The 25,905-nt window shown below is 41.3% G+C and overlaps 1 protein-coding gene across 7 annotated transcripts in view; it reads right to left on the bottom strand.

The window, feature by feature from the left end:
- The window catches only part of FAM13C (family with sequence similarity 13 member C), a 136,890-nt gene that overhangs the window by 22,268 nt on the left and 88,717 nt on the right, over positions 1-25,905 (bottom strand). For 4 of the 7 annotated variants that reach the window (XM_008695912.2, XM_040623818.1, XM_008695907.2 and 1 more), the window contains 3 exons: positions 15,460-15,607; positions 1,225-1,435; positions 6-144 (listed from right to left, as the gene is read on the bottom strand). In XM_008695912.2, coding sequence (XP_008694134.1) covers positions 6-144; positions 1,225-1,435; positions 15,460-15,607 — 498 coding nt within the window. The remainder of the gene's footprint in view (positions 1-5; positions 145-1,224; positions 1,436-15,459; positions 15,608-25,905) is intronic. The other 3 variants (XM_008695908.2, XM_008695909.2, XM_040623819.1) reach the window with 1 other exon arrangement.

Genomic DNA, 25,905 nt, shown 5'->3' with positions numbered 1-25,905 from the left:
CTTACCCGGTATTTCTTTTCTTGTTCGAATTTTTCTTCAAATTTCCGAATTTTTCGCTTGAGGCTCTGGATGTGCTTGGTGAGCTGGGTAATGGTCTGTGGCTCCTTGCCATCACCACAGCTGCACCGTGAAGAACTTCGGGGCCTGTAACAATTTCAGGGAGGGGCAGAATCATCAAAACCCATGGTTTTCCCACAAACATGGCTGCTGGTCTACAAACCAAGCTTCCTGGATTTTCAGAAAGGGCAGTGTGTTATTTGATGTGTCTACATAGTGGCATCTGCTTATTAATAGAGACCACCGATCACAGAATTCCATTATGGGAAAATGCTATCAGGGACTTTAATATATAAACGTCAGAATATTAGTCCAGGAAATGCATTTCCTAAAGCTTGGAGGAAGCCAATTTAAGACCAAAAAGAGACATCCTGCTGTGGTGTCATCCCTGACAGGTTGCAGGAGACCCACCTAGGGACATTTTAAGGAAGATATATTGACACAACAGAGCCTTTGCGAATCCGATAAGAGGAATGGACCCCGCCTCCAAAAAATTCATTCATCCTCTCGCATGGCGTATACTTTATAAGAGCAAGAACCCACTAACTCCCTCAAGTCCATCAATAGACAGCCTGTGGGCTCAGGTTTGGATAAATTCATTAATGACCTCGGAAGTTACCCAGGAGAAACTAGGGATTCCCTGTACATATTTTCAGTCGAGGCACACTCATTTTAGCGATGCATCAAAATTATTTGTAGAATTAAAAAAGAAGTGCATAGTTCCACACTTTCTGGGTGGAGGGCAGCCATGGTAAGCTACCATTTTTCTAGAATCTAAGAAGCAATTGTGGTGTACAACTCCCAAGCACTGCCACAAGCCATCCGCAGAGGCCGCTGGTGGGCACGGAATGAAAGACTAAGCTCACCGCGAGGGTAGTCCTGATTTCTGCGTATACTTATTCTTACGTACGACTCTGATCATTTCACCAGAAAAGTTCAAACATGCAAGCCCTGGGGTATCCTGCACCCCCTGACCATTTCCTCCTGAGACAGCAAGAACCTAAACAGCATCCCAACTAGAAAGTAGAGATGGTTGTTGCCATTCATCGCTCAGGTCTCGCAGTTGGATTTGGTAAGCACTTTTGCACTCTTTCAGACATGTATTCCATTGTAGGTTATGAATGTAGTATTTGAGATGAAGGTGATAGCAAAACAACGTCTTCTTACATCATAAACTGCTGAGTGCTGGGTGGAGAAGGGGCCGATTCAGGGTCTAAGTTGAATCTCTGGCTTTGGCTGAAGATGGAGCATCGTGGTGACAGCAGTGGGTTGTCACCGTCAGTGATGTGACAGAGCAGCCTGCTAGTCCCAACAGACTGGAGGTCTTCTGGTGCACTGTCTGCTTCATTCTGCCCGTCTTTGTGGACCGGAGCAGGGTCTGAAGAAACAAGATGAATCATCAAGACCTAGAAGTGACAGAGGCCTTGAGACTGTCATGTTCCTAAGTAAAGATCATAAACATTCATTATAATGTCTTGCCTCTTTGTCATTTCTTCCTTCTGGGGATATGAAAGGCTTTCAAACTACTGTCATGTTTGTTCTCTGAGAACCTGGGCAGAAAATGTTAAAGCCTCCACCACCACCAACAAAAATGGAAACACAAATTATTTAGGTATGAAATATAAAACCAGCACAGCCCCAAGCTACAAAAACTCTCTATTTCATATTATTTGTATACATTGAGGGGTGTATTGCAAAATGTTACAGTGAAAAAAGGAAACAATAAATGGGGCTGAAGCGGAAGAGGACAGACTATGAGGAAGAGAAGGAACAATAGAAACGCCAGGGAAGGCAGGGAGAGTAAAGGACAGAGGGAGGGAGGGAGAGAGGGAGAGAAGGCCATGGATAGAAAATCATCCAGCAGTGATTAAAAATGACGGAGAACTCTGCTTATCAACATGGGATGATGTTCAGAATATACTAAATGAAAACCACAGGTTTCAAAACAAAACAGTAATGATTCCATTTTGTGTAAAAAGCATGCATTTATGTGTCCAAATAAATGTACCAAAAGATCAAAGAAGCTACTTAGCAACTACAAAACAGGGAAGAATTAGAGTGATTCTGTTTCTTTTTCAGATATTTATGTAACATTTTATTTTTGACAAAAATAACAAACAAGAATAAAACCTGTTCCAAAGCCTCTCCCCAGCGAGGCTGCTAGGTCTGTGCCTGAATTCTATGATCATTCCCCCTCTAACTGAGCTCATTAGCTTCCCACCCCGGGGTCAGTCCAGAAGGGGGGGACACCTGTGCTGTGGGGATGAGAGCAGGGAAGTGAGGCATAGCAGGGCATGGACGGAGCGGCCAGGATGAGAATCTCTATATCAAGAGGTTCTAGACAGTTATTCAAGCAGCAGTCAAAACAAACTCCTTCTCAATTTTGCCCAGCAAACACTCAGGACCACTCAAGGCTTTCTCTTGCGCCTACCCCAAATAAAGAAGAAAACAAATGTTTTCTGGGTGAATAAGCAGAGTCTGAAAACCCTGCAATCCACTTTTCCAAAATAAACATTTATCAAAATTTGGTACCAAATGACTCTTAATCAGGTTAGAATGGTTCATGTTCTCCAGAGCTTGAAATGCAATTTGCTTTGTGTAACATCAAAGGTCTGATCCCCTGTGTGTTTTCAACTGGCTTCCTCGCTGTTGAGTTGCAGACTGGGAGCCAGGGTAATGCCTCCTGTTGAGCCTCTGAAGCTCAGGGACAGCATCCTATCAGTGGCTGAGGCCAGTCAGAAACGCATGAGATGAGGTCTGGGGAAGAGGTGGGGCCGGATGAACACCAGTGCCCAGGCCTGCAAGCAAGGTGTGCTCCTTGTCTGACAACTCACCACAGGCAACACCCTTGCTAAGAATAATTTACCCAGAAAACACAGTTTGGCAGGAGCCCTAAGGAGTAACAGGAATAAGAGTTACTAATCAATCAATCACAACATATGCTAGCAATCACTTTCCAAACCCACCAGGAGGTGTACGGGTTCCTTATCAAATCCTTTTCTTCAACCACGAGGCCCCCAGAAGAAATGCATTTTATTCATATTACCTGTCTCTGAGCAGAATCCATCGGTAATCGTGATGGGGAAGAAAAGAATCTTTAGCAAGCACCTGGGACCAGTGCATTTTTGTTAAAATGGGAAAGGTCTGAGGCCTTCAGGCCTTCAGCTCAACTGTGGCCCTAGGGTCAAAACTAACATGAGTCTCTTGCTGTTTTTAAAGCCAAAATGGAGGCACTTAGGCTCTTAGCCACATGACTGGAGTGGAGGGAAGAAGAGGGGCAGTAGGGTACAATACGCTCTTGTGATGCCGGACAGTGGCAGCAAGCCACAACTCCCAGGCAGCCATGCAGTCACAAGGGCAAGCGACCAACACACTTAAAACCGTTCTCCATACAGCCATTCTGTTTTCCCCTTTCAGTACAGTATTCAATAAGTTACACGAGATATTCAATATTTTATTGTAAAATAAGCTTTGTGCTAGATAATTTTGCCCAACTGTAGGCTCATTTAAGTGTTCTGAGCACCTTTGAGGTAGGCGAGGCTAAGCTAGGATGATTAGTAGGCTAGGTGCATTCGATGCATTTTGGTCTTACAATATTTTCAACTTACAGTGGGTTATCTGGATGTAACCCCACTGTAAATCAAGGAAGATCTATATCTGTAGGTAGATACAGATATATAGAGCAGAAGAGTACATATTTTATATAAATTAATATATTTACTATGGATTTTAGATAGATTTCAACCTGTAGTTTTTTTATTTCAGCTTCATCTTAGAATATGATGACCAAGAAATAATGGATTTGATGTGCTGTTTTTTTACTGATACACATTAAAATAAATTCCTATTAAAACTAACAATGTTTGCCCATGCACCTTTGTCTAGCATAGGGGTGAAACATGAGATAAGGCATAGAAGTTGCTAAACACAGTAACCACGAGAACCATCATTTTAATAATTATTATCATCCAAATAAGGAATTAAATATTATGCTGTCCTATTGAACACCAACTATACACTCAGAGTCCCTACGGGGTTAATACGGGAAATGAGAACCAACATATTGTCCCTCCTACCAGTTATTTATAAATAAGAATAATCACATGTGATATTTCTGAGGTGACTCACTATGTCCTCAACTTGTAAGAGTTTTTGCACGTATTTAATCTTCATAACAACCACATGAGGCTGATAGCAGAAAGATCTCCATTCTAAATTCAGTATGGAAGGAGATATAAACTATGTTAGCACCAGGGAAGGTCTGATCAGTGCCCGTGATAGAAGACTCCACATCTCTAACCCTAGGAGCCAAAGAGTGTTTCTGGCAGCCCACTCACTGAGCAGTAGGGAACAGAGAAGAGAATTATCATCAGAGTGTGAAGGCCAAGAGACCACTTCTGATCTTGCTGCAACCCCAGATAGAAACAGATGCTGTATTACAGCTGTCGAATAAGTGAGATTTAAAATAAATCTCTATCAGCAACTACTTGAGATGTACTGCTAAAAGCTAATTGAGTAATGAATTAGCCATAGTCTTGTGGATTTGTTGATTTGCATTTTCAGGTTTGCCTTTCATGGTGGGCTTTTACAGGTAGCATTCAGGTACATTCCAAATGCCAAATATCAGCCTTTGTTGGTTTTAAAAGCTAGATGAGCCACAAGTATGCCCATCACTCTAACAAGGCACAAGCATCTGAGTTTTCATCTAGCCTCACCAAAAGAGGGCCAGTAAAACAAAGACTAGAAACAACCCCAAAACATCTGATGGATACACAATGGGTTCAGTTTTAGATATGTTGAATTTGAGCACCTAAAGGTACAAAGGGGTTAGCTATGAGGTCACAAAAGAGAGAACATGGGTAAGCTTGAAGTCATCCCAGTAACTAAATTTGAGGAGACAGGTGAGCTTGCTTGCTTGGAGACTACCAAGAGGGAAGAAGCAGTATCTCCAAGGTTAGGATGGGTGAAGGAGGAATGAGGACAGGTGAAGAGGGATTCTGGGATGATGTAACTGGCCAAGTTACTGAGTGGGGTGTGGTTGGCACCCCAAGTAGGCTTCTTAGTGCCAGCTTCTGTGGACAGCCACCAGAAACATCTGGAATCTAGAAGGGTGGGAAATTTGTCCCTGTGAAAGCAGGGCTAGGTTTTAGGGCAGGTACTCTGCAAGTCTAAGAGCCACCTTGCCATCAAGGATAAAAGCACAGGATATAGGAGCACCTGGGTGGCTCAGTCAGTTAAGCATCCAACTCTTGGTTTCGGCTCAAGTCATGATCTCAGGGTCATGAGATCGAGCCCCAGGTGGGACTGTGTGCTCAGTGGGGAGTCTGCTTGAGATTCTCTCCCCTGTTCCCTTTGCCCCTCCCCCTACTTACACATACTCTCTCTCTCTCTCTCTCCCTCTCCAATAAATAAATAAATATCAAAAAAAAAAAAAAAGCACAGGATATAGGCTCAGAAACACCTAGATTCAAGTCCCAGTTTTGTCATATGTGTGACCTGGGACAGATTGTTCAATCTTTTACACTCTGTTTTCCCATCTATATAATGGGGATTCATGCAACAAATATTTATTAATCACCTACTGCATGCTAAAGCCCTGTTTTAGGGTAGGATGACAACAGTATCTATCTCATAAGTTGTTCGGAGGATTAAAAGAAGACAAGGAATCTCAAATGCTTAGGACAGTGCCCAGGGGAAGGGACATAATAATCCACCAATGTTAGATGCTGTTGTTTTGAATTTATGGTGATATCTTTTACCTAGTTAGGGAACTTACGATAGGAGTTGGCTGGGGTAGGGAAAGATGAATTCAGTTCTGAATATGCACTGAGTTGAGAGGGACTTTTGGTCATCCAGTGGAGGTGCCCAGTAGGCCCTCAGGAGACAGAATCCAACTGAGTTTGGTCTCAGCATACACCTCCCAAAGTCTGCCTTCTACAATGGGAGGCAGAGCTGTGAGCCTCATTTTCATTTTGAAGGAGTCAACATATTGATTTCAATTAATATGAACGGTTAACAGATTAAGGCACTAGGTTAACTGAGCAATGAAAAATCCCAAAATTCTCGTAAAACCCAGAAACTACATGGATCAAGAAGCCTCACTCAACTCAGATCTAAACTTATTCCTTGCCTCTGCATTTTTTATTACAATTTTCTAATTAATTTTTCCACCAATAAATACAGATCCAGGTTTTAGGTTTGTGAGTAGTTCTTTCGTGTGTGTATGTGTGAATTTTTATTTACTGCATGATTACTGTAAGAATACTCAAGTACATTTTTTTTTAAGTAAGCTCTACACCCAATGTGGGGCTTGAACACACAACCCCAAGATAAAGAATCACATGCTGTACCAACTGAGTCAGCCAGGCACCCCTGTGAGTAGTCCTTAAATTAAATTTAATCCCATCCCTCTTGTTCCCTATAAAATTATAAGAGGACAATTTCAGAATTTTTTTTCTTGAGTCATTGCAATTATACCTAACATACACAACACTTTTACCAAGTAAACATAACATTCAAATTATAGAAATGCCTAAATACATAAATCTTCAGGGTATATTGATACTGATTATCTTATAAATCCAATCATAACTTTTAAGCAGTTCATAATAAACTCTTAAAGTTTTTTTGGTATTTTTATAGTCTCATCGGTAAGAATAAGGAATAAATGACCGCTAGTTAAAAAAAAAAAGCAGTATCAACAAAGGCCCAACCAAAGGAAAATCATAATGTCATTTGCCTAACATTTTGTTTATACTATATACTATTATATTATATTAACATGTTAGTATCATTTTGGGAAGAGTAAACAATTTGAACTCACCCAAGTTTTCAGTATGAAAATAATAGTCAATAAATTTAAGTGCATAGACAAAATTAAATCTTATATATATTTTAATTTCATATCATAACTAGCTTAGCAAAGTAAAGTCCCAAGGTAAAAGAATAGAGGCAGTAAAGACAACTAGAATGAATGGAGATAAAGGATGACAAAGGGGCAAGGTTGTGGGTGAGAAGGAGAAGCAGCCAGAAAGCTGTGGGGGAAGAAGACACTATGGTGGTAGGGATGGGTGAGAAGGAAGGAGGGGCAGGCGACAAAGATTGAGTTTGCACTGAGGAAACATGCAGTGAACATCAACTTCTAGCCCATGAAAGATTGAGGTTATCAGACATTAGTAACTTCTACCCTAAATCAGAACTGTACTGTGGTCTACTGTAACATGACCTACACTAAGGACAGATGCAAGATCTCCGGATCCTGTCATAATGAGAAAGGGAAGAAATCCATGCTTTGCTTTGTTTTGGAACAGAACATCTGAAGCAAGAATAATTCATATTTTTGGAGGCAATTTCTATACAGCACCAAACCAAATGTCCAATTTGGGGAGGAAAGAAGAAACAATCTTCTAGACAAATCTTACCAGGTGATTAAATGGATCTTTGCACTTTATTTTCTGATTATTCAAGACTTATCCCTTTGCTTATATGCATACTACCAAAGAACAGTTGAGAAACAACCAAGGGAAATAGCCAAGGCCAATGAACAATTTTTTTCCCTCCCTGTGTCACAGAAGTAGAGCCAAATGCTCAGATTACAGAGCTCTGCTTGAGCTGTGGGACCAGGGAAAGGGCAACTGTCATCCATGAGAATGTCCAAGATTTGGAAGCACTCTCCTGATATACAGAGAAAGCTGGATGCTGTGCTCTGATTATTTTTCAGCCTAAAGAGCTCTCCAGGTCTTCTAGTTAATTCCTGCACAATTGACCACCTCAGTGGTACAGCTGATGAAAATCTGCTATTAAGATAACCAGCTATTTTTGAAAGCACTTTCATTTATAAGGAGATGTATTTTGCAAAGCAGAAGGAAAACTGAATATACAAAGTAAATGGGAAGACTACTGAAGGAAATTCTAATCTTCAATGTGGGGCTGTATCTTTACTAGGCTCATCCAATGTCAGTTAGGAAAAATTAGTCAAAGAAGTTGGACCAAGAGCTCCACAAAGACAGAGCCACAGAAACGTATGATCCTCAGGGGACTGGAAGAGACAGTAGAGGCTATTCACCCTGGGCTTAGGAGTGGCAGGGTGGGGGCATCCAGATCAGTGTGAGACACCAAGTGTCTGGGCATGCCATTGGTCACTTCCAGACTGTACTTGTCATGAGCGTGGAAGAAGGAATAACCAGAAAGGTTTTAAAATGACCATAATATATGGGAAACTGTGTACAAGGGAAAAGGGTATAAGAAAACTGTACCATTTGCTCAATTTTCTATAAACCTAAAACTTCTTAAAAATAAAATTAATTAATTCTTTAAAAGTGGCTATCAACCTACTAGTTAAAAGCCTGAACTCTTGAGTTAGAGCTCCAGACTTGGTCTGAGATGTCACTCCCTCGCAATTGTTATGGCCTTGGCCAGGCAAGCCTCTTCTAACTCAGAATCTTCATTTGTAAAGATCTGTAGCAAGGACACATGGGATAACTTGTTACCATAGTCCTTGGCCTGCCTTAGAAACTGAATTTAAAAAATCTTTTTAAAAATAATCATCTGGCATTTCAGGCTATAGGACTGTTTTTTTCTTTCCTTATAAAGTAGTTATAGAAACAACCTCAGAGAATATACTGTCATCTATGAATTTTGAAATCATTAAAAAAATACTTTCCTTAGAAAACAAGGAGTTAATGTGAAGCTCCCTCTTTCAGATACTATGAAGACGGTTATAAGAGCATCAGAGAAAAATTATGAACAGTAAAGATCGCATTCCAGTCAAGTTATGTCACAGGTTTAGCACAGGATAGATTTTATGGTAACAAATGTAGTTTCAACTTTAATAGGAGGTAATTATTCAACCATCAGCTCTATAGATTATTGCTGTTATAAATATCTTTTGCTGAAGGGAATTAGTGTAATGTCAATCATATGCAAGACTCCAGAGGGGAACCTAAGGAATGAACAGTACTAATGGAATTTCCACACCTTGAAAGTAGTTAGAATTACAGCAGTAGATAAAGGCAAATGTAAGCATTATCAACCAGAAGAAAGGCAACATAAGCTCTGACTATGGCAAGAATACCCAGCTTTTTAAAAAATAATAGCTGACATTTATTGAGCATTTACTAAGAGGGATGTGCTAAGTGCCTTATATGTATTATGCGACATTATTCTCAAAATAATCCTAAGTAGTAGAGATACGATTCTTTCTTTCCCATTTTAACGAAAAGGAAACTGATGCACAAAGAGATCAGATCACCTGTCCAAGATCACTCCACCTGCACATCGCGTTCTGCGAAGAACTAGGTCTCTGAACAAGGAAGAGCCAGTGAATGTAATTTCTTTGGGCTTTCAAGAAGTGCATGGCATGGGTTCTTATATCAGAAGTTATTTAAAAACAAAACCAAATGATGACTGAGCTAAATGTTTTGCAGTGGATTACAAAACCCACTTAACAATATGCAGCAAAGAACAGAGTTGAGTTAGTATCTTTATGATGGACATGTCACAACTAATCCTTGCAAATGGATCCTGGATTAATCTTATTTTACATTTCAAAAATGACATGGAGGAGGAAGTAGAGTTGTGAGTCTGAGTTTGCAGATGATATTGATATTTTTCAAAGAATAAAATGCTAAGCAACCACAGAAGCGGCTCACAAAGCATGAGGAGGCTCAGTAGAGACAGATGACCTTCAGTGTGAGCCAGCAGGCAATGCAGCTGGAGAAAACTATCCGTGTACTCTTAAAAAGTACTAAACTATTAGTTTGGTAGGGAATGGGATTTTTGGGGTTCTAATGGAATACAGTGATATGACATAAAATCCAAGAAAAGAGTATGCATCTCTAGGAAGAGTCTAGAAAACAATCTGACATGCATAATATTTTGTAATTAATAAAACCCCCTCATGCCCATATTTTTTAGGTATTCATTTTTTTATTGAGATCATTATCATATGTTGTTGTAAGAAATAACAGAGGGATCCCTTGGACACTTTGACAATTTCCCCTAATGGCATCATATTTACAAATAAAACTCTATTTGACTCCATCTGGAATACACTATGAAGGTCAGGTAAATGCGTATCAAGAAAGGCACAGGGTTCTAGAGATGGTTTAGATCACAGGAGCTGAAATCACCATGAGAGGAGGGGTTGTAACAGGTTAATCAACTACAAATCTAGGTCACTTTAGGTTGACAAAGCAAAGCCAGGGTGGATAAAGAAAACAAGACTTTCAAAACACATTAGTAGAGTGTATATACGTTGGCTATGGACTTAATTTCAAATTCTAGAGTATTAGAACTATGGGGACTTAATATTTAGACTGGATAGCAAATAGCATAGTGCAAAGCACTAAACTATGGAGTCTGACTGGGGAAACCTTTCCCCTCCTCCCATTACTTCCCAACCTCTACCACTCAGCAGCTGTGGGAACTTCAGAAGTTAACTCTCCGAGCTTATTTCTTCATCTTTCATCTGGGGGTTATAATGGCACCTATCTCATAGGGTTGTGAAGATAAAATAGGAAAACCCAGGTAACAATGTCTGACACAAATGAAAATGTCATTATTAGCTAATGCTGATGTTATGCATTTGAAAGCTTTTAAAGGAGGGTTTCTAAACCTTGGCACTATTGACATCTTGGACCAGATAATTCTTTGTTGGGGCAGTGGGGGTGGACATAGAGGGCTCCTGTGCATTGTAGGGTGTTCAGCGGCATCCCTGGCCTCTAACTCATTAGATGCAACACTTATTTTCCAGCTGTGATACTTAAAATGTCCCTAGGTATTGCCAAATATCCCCAAGGCTGGGGAGGGGGTGAGGTGGGCGGGTGGATCAACCCTGGCTGAAAACCACTGCTTTAAAGGAACTAATTGAGGACAAAAAGATGAAGTACTACTTTCCACGGTGGTAACCATTTCTTAGTTAAAGCAACAGGTGGCACATACTGAAAATATAAAAAGTATCAGAAAGCATTTAGAAATAACTACATACATATACATAGACCCATAACTTTTGAACAAAGTTTCTAAATTATATTTAGAATTGTGTGCACTTATGAGGTTGAAGTAATGGAGACCCCTTCTTACTAACTTTCAAACACCGTGTGGGGCCACTGCCAGACAGGATGAAACATCAAGTTAGGTGGATAACCCACCTACTAGACACTTGAGATGCCCCCACATTCCAGAAAATTATTTATAAACTCCACCTGCAGCAAAAACACATTCCATGGCACCCCCTAGAGAAACACCAGAGCACTGTGTTCTAGAAAGTGTTCCTGAATCTCTCTACACCTCAGAGTCACCAGGGGAACTTTTCAAACATGGAGATTTCCAGGCCTTATCCCTACATTTTAATTTTGCATTTTAGGGTGGAGAGCCCAGACATCTATCTGTAAGTTTAATAAGTCCTTCCAAGTAATTGGGAACATCTGGGCAAGTTGACAGGGTCTTGCAATGTGAGAGAGAAGGTCAGGTTCTCTTTAACTTCTGCCCCATCTTGACTTGGACATCAGAAAGAGACCTATGTACCATGCAGAATTCTTTATGGGGATAATTATAGCCTATAAATAGATATATTACGTTAGTTCTCACTAACGATCAGCATTAGGAACAAAGCTCGTACCCAAATAGAAAGTTTGAAAACGGAGATTTTACAATGAAAGAATTAATTAGGAACTGCTGTTATTTCTAGTAATAAGTCTTCAGTTATCTCTGGTGACAGCTTTTGCTACAAACTCCATACTATCAATCACCCATGTTCAGACAGAACAGGGGTTACTATGTCACGTGGAACAAACAGTCCTTCTGCAAACTTTGAAAATGACAAGCAGTTGAAAAGACAATGCTCATTCCATTTTCTACTCAACAACACAAGAATAGATCCTTACTAAAGCAACAGAGGAAGCATTTGCTTCAGCTTTAAGAGACTATTGATGCAATTAGAGGGATTTTGAGCCTAAGTAGGTGGGGGTTTCCATCTCAAATTATGCAATTTGCAACCTACAGGTAGGGTGACCAGCCATCACAGGCTTTGTCTTTGTTATACCAATTACTGACATCAAAAATTACTTGGGACTGAAAATTTCCCAGCATGTGGGACTTTCAGTGTTAAAACTTGGACATTCCTGGGCAAACCATGACAACTGGTTACCCTATGTACAATCTTACAGTTATCTTGCAGCTGGTTCCCTTTCTATCACTTTTTTCTAAGGGCCTCTACATCCCTCAAATCTGTCTCGATCCCTTTTCCATGTCCCCATCCCACACAGTTCTAGCCTGAGGACTTGGGTGTTTGAGCACCTTTCTTCTCCTAAAGTAAATGGACTGAGCTGACTGGTCACAGACCCCAAGTTATAAGTCCACTTTGTCCAGGAAATTGAGATGAAGCAGAATCAAAGAGAACCCAAGAGAACCTGACCTTCTCTCTCCCAATTCAAGACACTTAAATAATGGTTCCCTCTACTTGGGAGTGTTTATGAAACATAAAGGGTACAGGACTTCCACCTCAGACTGTCTAGAGATGAGGACTAAGAATCCTCGTACGTGAACAGCTTCTTGGTAATTATGATGTGCAGGAAGTCTCGCCAACAATATTCAGAACCCAGAGCTCTTCCAAGGGTGTCATGAAATGTGTTTTTGCTGCAAGTGCAGTTTATAAGTGCATTTCCAGAGTGGGGATGCATTTCAGATATTTTACTAGGAAGGACTGAACTTTGTAACGCATAAATCCAAGTTAAAACCCAATACTTTGATCTCAAGAGACCATCATTTCAAATGCCTACACACTTTACTTGTCATGCCTTAATCAAGTCTAAGGTAAGCTTGAAACCTATGTAAGTCAGATCAATTATATTTATAAATGTTTGCCTTTAATAGTGAATTGGTAGCATATTATATCCAGATATTCCGGTAAAAATCACCTGTTGGCTTGGTCTTTGTTATACTAATTACTGATATCAAAAATTACTAATTGAATATTTATATACCTGTAAGGCTCAGGACTAGATACTAGGCTTCGGGAAGGAGGAAATTTTAAGTTATATAATCTTTTATAGACTTATGGCCATCTGTACCAACCTCATGTGATCACACTCTCAACAGGGATTTTTTACACACATAAAAATTAGTTTCAAGGTGGTCAAAGATCATTCCAGAAGTCCATTCACAGACCCTGAGCCTTTAAGATGAGCAAACATTTCTTCTTTCTGAGTGACAGAAATATATGATCAAAAAAATTAATTAATTAAATAAATTTTAAAAAAGAAAATATATGACCTTCCTATAAACACTCATCTTGGAAGCCAATGAGAACAAAAGATCCCATAAATTAATCTTTGATTCCAAATGCCTGTCACTTTGGCAATATCCCTGCCAAATGAAGAGACCGAAAACATCTAGCAGGTAGTTTCCAGACTGTGTCAAAGGGTTATTGGAAAATTGGAGAAGATTTGTGTCAAAATATTACAAGGTCCAATACAGGGGCTGGAGCTTCTTCTCTCTTAAATGCAGTCATTTTGCCTACACAAGACTCCTTATTTATAAGCTCTATAAAGGTGAAAAAAAATCAAGATTTTATGGATTTTATTTTTGAAAACTTGCCAGAAATATTCTTGTCTAGTGTGTGGACACACACACACACACAGAGTGAAAACCTCTCTTTTTCATAGATTCCCTCTGGGACTCCTCAGATTCACCTACATTTTGAAAAATTCAGCATCCAAACCACAAGCCTCCTCTGTAAGGAGCCTTCTGTCCATTTCTGCCATTTGACACTTCAAACATGACATATATGGATCAGTTCTTTGATATGGGCAATTCCTACATAAATTCAGTACTTTTTTCCATTATACAAGGAGTGTTAATATGCTTTTTCAAAATCCTGTCCATCCAGAATGAGAAAATGCAAAACTACTCTTGACCTTTGGAGAATATAAGACACATATACGCACATGGAAGTCATGATTTAAAAAAGAAAAGATATATCTATATCCAACATGCAAATATTTTATAACTCTTTGCCAGATACTTGTGTATCTATACAGAACATCAGACAACTCAAAAGTTAATTTGTATCTGGCTTAAAACTTCGTTACGTGTTTTATATGTTGTTTGTTGGGGTTGGTGGAAGAAGAAAAGTGTGTCTAATAATCTGACTTAAAACTCTAATTGGATTGACACTGGGTCCTGCCCACTTTTATTTGCCTTTCATCAAAACACAATGATCAGCAGAGCAAGAGGAGAGCACCAGGAAATAAGGACAGCCAACTGGCCATCTGCATCCACGGGGAAATACTTTACCACTTACTAGCAGGGTCACACTAGGCCTCAGTGTCCTTACTTATTTCACAGATTAGTTTAAGGATTTAATATAAAATATACAAAGTACTTAGAACAGTGCCTGGATCACAGAAATCTTCAATAATAATAAAGCTACTAATTGTAGCTACTATTAGCCACTATTATTAATATACTTAAATATACTTAATAAACACTGGAGATGATGGTTTTATCTACTTAGACCATATGGATTTGTTTTAAGCAGTAATGTCTTAAATGAGCTGTTAATAGTGACACTGAAATATATTACTTTTTAAGTCTCTTCAATTCCTGGAGATAAAGGACATCTCATGAAGCAAGTTCACCTAAGCCTATTTCTACCAGCCACCAGAAACCAGTCTGCAACCCTCTGACCCATCTGGGTTATGAAAGATAAGCTGTGCTCTCATTTCTACTCATATAAATTAGCGTTTCTTTCCTAAGTCTTTCTGGGAGCATTAATCTGCCTTCTGCTTACTAGCCAACCTACCATCCCTGGGGTTAAAACCAGAGAAACCAGCAGACAAATGATAACCAATTTTGAGACTTTTCATCACAGAAGTTAATGCGAAAAAAAAATCGAGACAGAAAAAGACAATGTAGGATCAGAAAAAGCCACAGCACTCACCTCCACTTTCCCTACGTTGATGCATCATCTTACAAGCAGGTAATAGAAGAAAGCAAGTAGTAATGTTACAACTCTCCCATCACTGAATACCTCAAAAATACCCTGAGTATCAAGACAGTACAGGTTATCTACATCCAGTCATAGAAAATAAGCTCCCACTTGTTTGTCACAGGAAACCAGATAGAAATTCCTTAGGACCAGGAGTTGCGGTGAGCGTTTTTCAGCTGACACCTATTTATGCGTAAATCTGACGCTGGGCCCCCAGCTGGAGAGAACACTCTACACCAGAACACGCCTTAATTCCTCCTGCTCCCTCTCAGCTTCCCCCCTGCAACTCAAGCACCTCTTCAGCTTTCCTGTGGCACCAGGCATGGTTTCCCACAGGAGGCCACGTTAAGCCGCAAGAGGCTGAACTATCCTGAGAGTGCAAGTGAAGACCTGTCCCCAGCCCAGCCTCTTACCTGCGGCATCCGCGCCTTCCACAGGCACACTGTGGGTCGACGCCGGGGTTGGGTCCTTGAGTCCATGCACCTGAGCGGCTTCTTCCTGGTTCGTCAGAAATGCAGAGCACAGATCAGTTTCCAGGGCTTGAAGCTTCAGCAGGGAATTCTGCCAGCAAAAGCAGAACATCGGGCTCGCTAAGTAACTGCCTGACACACAACGGTGAGTCCGCGGCTCCGCAAAGCCTGGCAGAGTGGGGGGAGTTCAGCCACAGCTGCTTCAGGCAGAGCTGATTGTGCCAGAATCAGACACACAGTATTCCACATGCAGCCTCAGCTTCTGCCTCATTGCAATCCCAACGTATATGGCTTTATACACATGGGACTGGTGATTTCGTCAGCAGGAGACGCTGCACCAGGAGAGCCAATCTGAGATGGTATCTGCTTCCCGGGTGCTTGAGGCTTTACGCTTTGCAAGTGTTTCATTCACGGTGCTGACATCGGGAGCAAGTGACATGAGGCCCCTCCCAGGCTACCATTCATAAAAGCCAGCATCCCCCAACCACGAAGCCTGCAGCAGACCGCAGTGCATAAGGAGTTACTGCTGCAGAGGCTGCCTGGCATCTGGGAGGTGCTACTGGCTCCCTGATCGACATCTGTCTCGGGGAGGGCAAATGCGTGCAGGTATGTGGGTCTTCTGAAGTGGCTTCTCACACACGGGCTGGCTAGAGCTGCCTGGATCAAAAGCGGAGTGCAGGGAGCAAGGGAGAGCGCCTTGGTCACGGAGTGTGACCCAGCCACTGAGGGAGAAGCAATTTCTTAGCTCCCAGAACAACCCTCTCCCCACCCCCTTCATTTCTCATTTAAATTTCTCCCATGATTCTTAATAAGAACAGACTCATACAGACTGACGCACGTATCCTGCCATGATGCAGATGCCCAGCTAATTCACTCCCCTGACCAGGTGAAAGTGAGTCACACCCCAGGCCTTGGAGGGCTGCCACTCCCCTGCATCAGGAAAGCTCTGCAGGCCTCAGCAGCTCCTCCAGCCCCGGAGTCCTCCAGTAGACGCATACTCGACTCACACCCTACCCTCCACAGACCCTACTCCCCACAAACCTCCATACCCCACCACCACACCCTACTTCACACACACACCCGCATCCTTACCCCATGCACACCCTCATACCCTACCCTACCTCCCCCCTGTTCTCCACACCCTCATGCCCAACCCCCATACCTTCACACTACTTGCACATACAATTAACCCCCAAATAACCCCATATACACTCTCATTCCTACCCTTCACATTCACCTTTTTTATCCCCTACTACACACATGCACGCATATACACACACACACACAGAAACACCCTGCCATTCACACACCATATAGATGCCCTCACACTCAACTCCCACTCTCACATCTGTTTGGAACACACACACATCCCCACCTGCATATATGCCCTCACACCTTACCTCACACAGCACCTACCTCCAACATCTCTTCACACCGAACCCCTCCCCTCACACAGTACTTATTCTTACACACATACCGTCATCCATGCTGTTATGTGAGTAAATACGAGTGTTTTGAAAACACAGCAGTGTTTTCAAAGAGTGTCACTGCTAAATGGGTTCCAGATGCTTCCTCTGCCATGCTCAGAGATGAAGGCACACACCTCCTCTGTGCTCAGGGGTTGCTGACAGCCCACAACTCAGATGAGGGATCCATCTGAGATCAGGTCCCTTTTTTACTGCTCCCTCCTCCTTTCTGGGATGTTCTCCCAGCAGCTGAGTGTAGAAGAGCCTCAGGTTACTGACAGGGGGTACAGAGGAGCAAGGGCACCAAGTTTCTGGAAAGAGTTCTAGGCATCTGGGAGACAAAAAGAACAATTCCAGACAAGCTTCCTACTGGAGGACTTTGGAGATCAGAGTGACCTTTCAGAAAAGAGCAAAACTATTCAAAAAATTAGGAAATGATGACATGAGAATGTAAAATGGTGCAGCTGCTATAGAAAATAGTATGGCATTTCCTCAAAAAAATTAAAAATAGAACTACCATATGATCCAGTAATTCTGCTATATACCCTAATAATTGAGACGGGGACTCAAGCAGATACTTGTGCACCTACATGCCCAGCGATATTATTCACAATACCCAAGAGTTACATTATGGACTGAACTGTGTCTTCCCCAAATTCATATGCTGAAGATCTAACCCCCAAAGAAACTGTATTTGGGAATGGGGCTTTTAAAGGGAAAATGAGGTCTAAGGGTGGGGTCCTAATTCAATATGATTGGCGTCATTATAAGCACAGAGAAAGAGACACCAGGGATGCATACACACAGGAAAGGCCATGTGAGAAAGTGGCTGTTGGCCACCCAAGGAGAAAGGCTTCAGGAGAAACTAACTCTGCCAGCACGCTGGTCTTGAGCTTTCAGCCTCCAGAACTGAGAAAATAAATGTTTGTTGTTTCAGTCACCCAGCTGTAGTATCTTTTTTTTTTTTTTTAATGGCAGCTCTAACAGAGTATTGGCAGACGAATGGAAGATGGAAGGAAGGAAGGAAGGAAGGAAGGAAGGAAGGAAGGAAGGAAGGAAGGAAGGAAGGAAGGAGTGACGGAGGGAGGAGGGAAGGAAGGAAGTCCCTCCCTCCATTTAGAGGAAGGATGTGGAACCTGCTGCTTCTTGTAGACTCCATGTGCTCTTACGTATTCTACGAAGCAGAAGAGAACATGTCAGCTCTGCTATCTTCTATGCATCTGACTTTGGGCAAGCATCTTCACTATTCTAAACCTTAGTTTCTTCATGTATATATATATATATTTAAAAAGCAATAGTAACAGTGGCACCTGTCCTCAGAATTAAATGGAAGGCACAAAATGCACTTTGTACAGCAGCAGCCTATGGCAAACACTCAAGGACTGAACACTGGCTTTATTATGAGTTATCTCCACGCCCCAGAGGCCACTGGGCAGAGCTCTGACCATGCGTGAGGCCAAACGCTACACCAACTCTGAGGCCTTCACTCATCACTTTATCTGCCAGGGCCACTCTCTGAGTCTGCCTGAGTTGGCCTGAGACTGGATGGCTTCTAAGCTCCCTTCCGACACTAAAGGAGGGAAAGCAAACATGCGCATACACTAAGGATGGTGCGTAGAGTCCGGCACAGTGTGGCTCCTTAGGCAGTGTTCCTGGAACTGAACCAAGTCTTCGTGAAACACAAATAAACAGCAAAGAACTTCACTGCATAGGAGTTTGTCAGCTCACATTCAAAGGCCTCTGAACTCCCACAGGGGGTGAGGTATAATACTGAGACCCAGTGATGGCTAGAAGTAGTAAGTGGGTTGTCATCCATCTTCCTCTCCCACCTCTCCCTCCCTTGTACTCAGACTGAAACAAAAACAGGACAGAGATTTGTCAAAGGACATCCATCTGCACGGCTGCTTTATTCCTCTCCGAGATGAGAGATAGGAATAAGCTTAAAGGAATGGAGAAGAAAACAAGGGGCACACGAAACAGGAGAGAGAAGATGAAGGTCTCAGGTTTTGGCCACCTCAGAGTAGAAGGGAAAAAACAAGCTGCTCTACCTGAGCACAAGAAAGCAGAATGGAAGAAGTTCTACAGACCAGCTGTCATCAACTATATTCCTTCCCCACCCCAAACTGACCCATTACCTGAAGATGACCTGTTGTTCCTCAACACAGGAATGGACAGTGGGGACTTGGACACCCTGTGTGGGATGAGCCTATAAAGGGATACCTCTCCTGATGACCAGGAAGTCCAGGACAAGGGTGGGGGTGGGGGCTTTACCTGTGAGCAGTCTATGCCACCGTCACATGTCCTTCCAGTGGGGAAGAGAAAACATCCAGCCCGTCTCATCAGGGCTGAGCCCCACAGACAAACCCTTGAGAAGGCCCATGGACAAGTCGCACTGCACATCGTGCCTCTACAGAGATGGAACACCACACGTGCAGCTTCTAGGCTCTGTCTGCTTTTAATGCACAGAGAGTTGCACTAGGCTCTGGTGAGACTGATATCAGCCCCTTCCTTGTGGGGCTTCCCGTATAGTGGAGAGATGGCCAGAAAACAAGCAAACAAATCAAACAATAATGACAGTTTCTACTGTCAGAGGGTGATGGAGGAAAGAAACCATAAGCCCAAGGAGAGAGTAAGCACTTGTTGAACTCTGATCATGCCGGACTTAGTGACCTTTAATGCAAGAACATGCTTTTCCCCTACAGAAAAACCAAGGGTAGTAAATCCCTGAGGTCTTGGTGCTACCTCAATGCAACCCTTCTCTGGCTAGGAACTCCACCCCCTATGAGGCTGCCCCAGCCCGTTCCTCAGAGCCAGCCTGCTAGCGCATTCCCAGACTCGCTTCCCAGGTCTCCATGAGTGGATCTTCAGGATCTGCAGGAAAAGGGAACTAAGGCTGCTGGATCCTCTAAAGAACAATGGCTACCTCTCCTTCCCAGCTCTCCCATCTGGATGTGAACGACACCAAAGAGAAGTCTGTGAAACCTAGGTGGGGCTTTCGAAAAGCTAATTTTTCTCCTTTACATAATGGAAAATACGCTACTTGTTTTAGAAAATACTCTACTCACTTTTCTCTGCTATGCAATTACCAGGTCCTTCTTTAGTTGGGTTGGAATGGAGAACACCCACACAGGTTGGGTGGTTAAATACTATTTTAAGGCGCCTTTGTCTGTAATTCACCAGTTGCAGAGCAGGGACAGCTTACTTTTAATTTCTGTGAAGAGGTTTAGTGGCCCTCTCACATCCTTTTATCTAAGAACTGTATATAGATTTTCTATGATGATATGAAAATCAAATTGGATATTTGCTCAAAGTTGGGGATACAACTGGGTCCCCAAACATCCCCAGTTTACTTACCATTCTTCTTCCCTAATTGTAATGTTTTCCATGTATATTGCCTCCATTACCCACCTCCACACCCCCCCACACACTATACTTTCTTTCCATCTGCTTCCTGACCCCACTTCCCTAGGCCTGATTTAGCTATAGTTGCTTCACAGTCAAATTTCTATCAAATTCTTGAGCCAGTTTTGATTACCTTATCTAAACAGCACCCCCAATTTCTCTGTTAGCATCTTGTTTATTTCCTTTCTAACACTCACTATAATATGTAATTTCATTCATTTCCCCACTTGTTTATTGGCTCTTTCTAGCTCCAAAAGGGCTGGAACCATGCCTCCATTGTTCACTGTCATACCTAGCACAATGAATAGTATAGGAGCCAACCAATAAAAGGACTGCCATTGCATATTAGTTTTTACTTCATGGACTCTTTAGGCCCCTCTGAATTTCCAATTTCAAGCTGCCCTGTTGCCCTGGCCTAGAAACTTTAAAATGATTATGAATCACTACGGAATTTGTTCATAGAATGGACTTCAATAGTTTGTCTTTGGAGCTATTAGTACTTAAACTATCAAAAAGGACAGGTGTTAAAAGAAAATACACAGCCCCCCAACAAATCATATTTTCCAAAACATCAATTATATCCTGAGGGCTAAAGTCTACAAATCTAGTCTGTGTTGTAACCCATACATTAATTCTTAGCAGCTACTTCTGTTCCGATTTCTTTTAGCTCTGAAAAATATTCTGTTTAAAAACTAAAATCAGTAAGATGGAGTGGACTAAGATGGAGATGTAGGAAGATCCTGAACTCACCTACTTCCATGGACACATCAAATCTATAGCTACATATAGAATAATCCCCTCTGAAAAAATCCTGAAAACTAGCTGAGCAGCCATTCCACAGCAAAGGCTTAAAGGGCTACATTGAGAAGGGTAGGAGAAGCAGACACACGATCTTGCCAAAAACCCCACCTCTAGCATGGTGATCCGCAATCAGGAGGGACCTCACAAATATAAAGCTTCTCCCTAAGGAGCAAGGGCTTCATGCCCTACATGAGGTACCCCAACCCTTGGAACCCACAGTGGAGATACAAACCCCCAAAATGTCAGACCTTGAAAACCACATCCAGGAAACCCAGGGGACTGTACAGAAATGACTGGCTTACATACAGACTAACTAACCCTGGGGGCTATCACAAAAGCAGCAGTTTGTGGGGGCACCTGAGTGACTCAGTTGGTTGAGCACCTGACTCTTGATTTTGGCTCTGTGTTGGGGTCCACACTCAGAAGGGAGTCTGCTTGAGATTCTCTCCCTCTGCCCCTCCCCCTGCTTGTACATGCCCTCTCTCTCTAAAATGAGTAAATAAACCTTTAAAAAACAAACAAACAAACAAACAAACAAAAACAAAAGTAGCAGTTTGAAAAGTGCCTACTCTATACGTGAAGAATATTCATTTGCTAATCTTAATCCATCTACTGGATGGGCAGGCACCTATAAGGACTCTCTCTGGGGACAAAGGCATTGGCACGTGCCACTTTTGCACTCCCTTTCTAACTTGATGGTGCAGGCAGGTGTGCCCCAGCCCCGCATTCTCCCACTGCCCTCCTATAGCTGGCAGGCACACCCTGGCCCTGCAGTCTCCCACTGCCATGCTATGGCCTGCAGGCACATTCCAGCCCTGTGTTCTTCCACTGCCTTGCAAAGGCCAGTGGGCATACATGGTCCACAAAGGGAACACTCCTTGATCACCTTACTCACTCTTCTGGCCAATAAAAACATTACATTATGTTTCTGAGTTCCATAGGACTATAACAATTGGAGACAGTTCTTGGCAGACTACTACCACTCCCAGAGTAACACAAACAACAGACTGAAAGACACTCCCAGTCTTTCTGTTAAAAAGGCCTGTTCACTTGTTTTAGGGATTCAGTGTGAGGCACAAGCTTCAGGTTTGCCAAATATCTAGAGGCTATGGGAGTGTTCTCAAGGAACATAAGCAGGGACACCATCTTTTCATTCTCCTTTGGCTTCAATACAGCACATGCCAGTACCTCCTAGAAAGGTACTCATCTGAAGCTCTGATTTTTGCACCTGTCACCCAGGGGACTCCAGATGACCTGTCTGGAAAGCAGCAGGATTTACAATTGCAGTCCTACAGGAGTGTATATATTTGCAAAATTTAAAAGTTGCTGCCTGACAGTCTGGCTTCTAATCACCTGAAACTAGGTGCTGACTGAAATCTCTCTCTTTGGAACATTGACAAGTTTTGGCACACCCTCAGCAACTGGGACCTACCAAGAATAAATGAGACTGCTTAGACAAACAGAAAGATTCTAGACACAACCAAGAACTAGGGCAGGATTGAAAGATAAGGTTCTTCTCTTACACAAGGCCCTCCTTCAAGAATGGGAGAGATAGCTCTTTCCCCTAATACATAGAAAAAAACACAGAGAGTCAATCAAAATGGAAAAACAGAGGACCATATTCCAATAAAACAACTAACTAAAACCCCAGGAAAAGCAACTTAATAAAATGGAAATAAATAATCTCCCCCGATAAAAAATTCAAAGTAATGGTCATAAAGATATTCACCAAACTTGGGAGAAGAATGGATGAGCCTGGTGAAAACTTCAACAAAGAGATGAAGAATATAAGAAAATACCAAACAGAAGTCACAGACCTGAAGACTATAACAGTAATAAAAAATACACTAGAGAGAACAAAGAACAGATTAGAGGAAAAAGAACTGATCAGTGACCTGATAGACAGGGTAGTGGCAATCATTCAAACTGAAGAGCAGAAAGAGAAAGGAATTTAAAGAATTGAGGATAGTTTAAGGGACCACTGGGACAGCACCAAGGATGCTAACATCCTCATTATGGGGGTCCCAGAATGAGAAGACAGAGAGAAAGGGGCAGAAAACTTCTCTGAAGAAATAACACCTGAAAATTTCCCTAACCTGGGAAAAGTAACAGACATCCAGGCAGCTCAAACAGTTCCAAATAAGATGAGCCCAAAGAGATCCACACCAAAACACATTAAAATTAAAATTTCAAAAATTAAAAATAAGAAAATCTGAAAACAGCAAGAGAAAGCAATTTATTACATATAAGGGAATCCTTCCCCCAATAAGGTTTTATGCTGATTTTTCAGTAGAAACTTTTAGGCCAGAAGAAAATGGCACAACATATTCAAAGTGCTGAAAGAAAAAAAAAAAAAAAAAACCCTTACAAATGAAGATACTCTATACAGCAAATTTACCATTCAGAATCGAAGGGGGAAATAAAGAGTTTCTTAAGAAAGCAAAAACTAAAGGAGTTAATCACCACTGAACTGACAGAAAAGAAAAAAAAGGAAAAGGTCATAACTAGAAATAAGAAAATATTTGAAAGAAAAAATCTGAATGGTAAAGGCAAGCATAGAGGAAAGGTAATGGATCAACCACTTATAAAGCTGGTATGAGGGTTAGAGGCAAAAGTAGTGAAAGCAACTAAATCTACAATAATTATATAAGGGATACACCGAATAAAAATATGTAAAATATGATGTCAAAAACATAAAATGTATTGGAGGAGGAGTAAAAATGTGGAACTTTCAGAATGAATTTGAACTTAAACAATCACCAACCAAAATAGACTGCTACATACATAAGTTGTTATATATGAAATTCATGGTAAGCACAAACCAAAAACCTAGAATAGATACAAAAAAATAAAGAGAAAGGAATCTACACATAACATATAGAAAGTCATCAAATCACTAGTGAATAAAGAGAAAAGAACAGAGAAGAACTACAAAAACAAGCAGAAAACAATTAACAAAGTGGGAAAAAATACATACCTAACAATAACTAGTTTAGATATAAGTGGACTAAATGTTCCAATCAGAAGACAGCGTAGCTGAATGGAAAATGGAAGGGGAAAAGAAAAAGAAAAACAAGACCCATCTATATGCTGCCTGCAAACCAGTCACTTTTGATCTAAAGATACAAACAGACTGAAAGTGAAGGGATAGAAATATATTCCATGCAAATGGAAATAAACGAAAAGCTGGGGTAGCAATGTATATATTAGATGAAATAGACTTTAAAACAAAAGTCGTAACAAGAGACAAAGAAGAACATTATATAATGATAAAGAGATCAATCAAAAATATGATAAAACATTGTACATATTTATGCACCCAACGTGGAGCACCTAAATATATAAAACAAATATTAACAAATGCAATGGGAAAAATTGACAGTAATATAATAATAGTAGGGAATTTTAACACCCCATTTACATCAATGGATAAATCATCCAGACAGAAAATCAATAAGGAAACATTGACACTAAGCAACACATTAGACCAGATGGACTTAACAGATATATACATAGCATTCCTCCAAAAACAACAGAATACATTTTCTTCTCAGGTACACATGGAACATTCTCCAGGATAGATCACATTAGCCCCAAAACAAGTCTCAATAAATTTAAGATTGAAATCATATTAAGCATCTTTTCTGACCACAGCACCATGAAACTAGAAATCAACTACAAGAAGAAAACTGGAGAAAGCACAAACATGTAAAGACTAAACAATACACCACAAAACAGCCAATGGGTCAATGAAGAAATTAAAGAGGAAATCAAAAAACACCTTGAGACATATGAAAATGAAAACACAATGCTCCAAATATGGGACACATCAAAAGCAGTTCTAAGAAGGAAGTTTATGGTGATACAGGCCCACCTAAAGAAACGACAACAAAAAAATCTCAAATAAACAATCCAAACTTATACCTAAAGCAACCAGAAAAGAACAAAGTCCTGAGTTAGTAGAAGGAAAGAAATAATAAAGATCAGATCATAAATCTGAAAAAAATCAGTAGGAAAGATTGATAAAATTAAGAGCTGGGGTGAGGCAGGTAGATGGTGAAATAGGAAGATTCTGAGCCCACCTCATCCCACAGACTCATCGAGATAACAGCCAAATCTATGAAACTAACTTTGAAAATGACCCAAAGACTGACAGAACAAACCTTCCACAGTTAATCGCAGAGAGAAAGTCACATAAAAAAAGGGTAGGAGGGCAGAGACATAGTTGGAAACAGCCCCCCAATCACCCCTCCCCCCCCCACCTAGTGAGACTAATCACAGATAAGAGAGACATCACAAGTATGGAGAAGCAAGAGGTTCAGACCCAAACCAGGCACCCCTAGCACTGGGGACCCACACTGGGAACACAAATCCCCATAACATCTGACTTTGAAAACCAGCGGGCCTTAAATTTAGTAGCTTTAAAAATCAGCAGGCTTCACTGTGGGAGAGCCAAAGCATGGTAGAAAATTGAGTCCCCATCCTTTAAAAGCCAGCATAATATAAAACTTAAGCCCAAGACACAGCACAGAAGTACCAGTTTGAAAATTGCCTGGGGTATATGTGAAGGAGATTTATTGACTAGTCTTAGAACATGTGATGGAGGGGCAAGGAACTTCAGGAAATTTCTCTGGGAATATAAGTGCTGTTGGGTGACATTTTTCTTACACTCCCCCAGCCTAGATAGCCAGATGCCTGCAGGAGACAGTTCTAACACTCT

Source organism: Ursus maritimus, unplaced genomic scaffold (assembly GCF_017311325.1).
Source record: "Ursus maritimus isolate PB19 unplaced genomic scaffold, ASM1731132v1 scaffold_7, whole genome shotgun sequence".
Classification (NCBI taxonomy): Eukaryota; Metazoa; Chordata; class Mammalia; order Carnivora; family Ursidae; genus Ursus; species Ursus maritimus.
The sequence above is the reverse complement of the archived record's forward strand: the minus strand, read 5'-3'. Positions and strand labels throughout refer to the sequence as shown.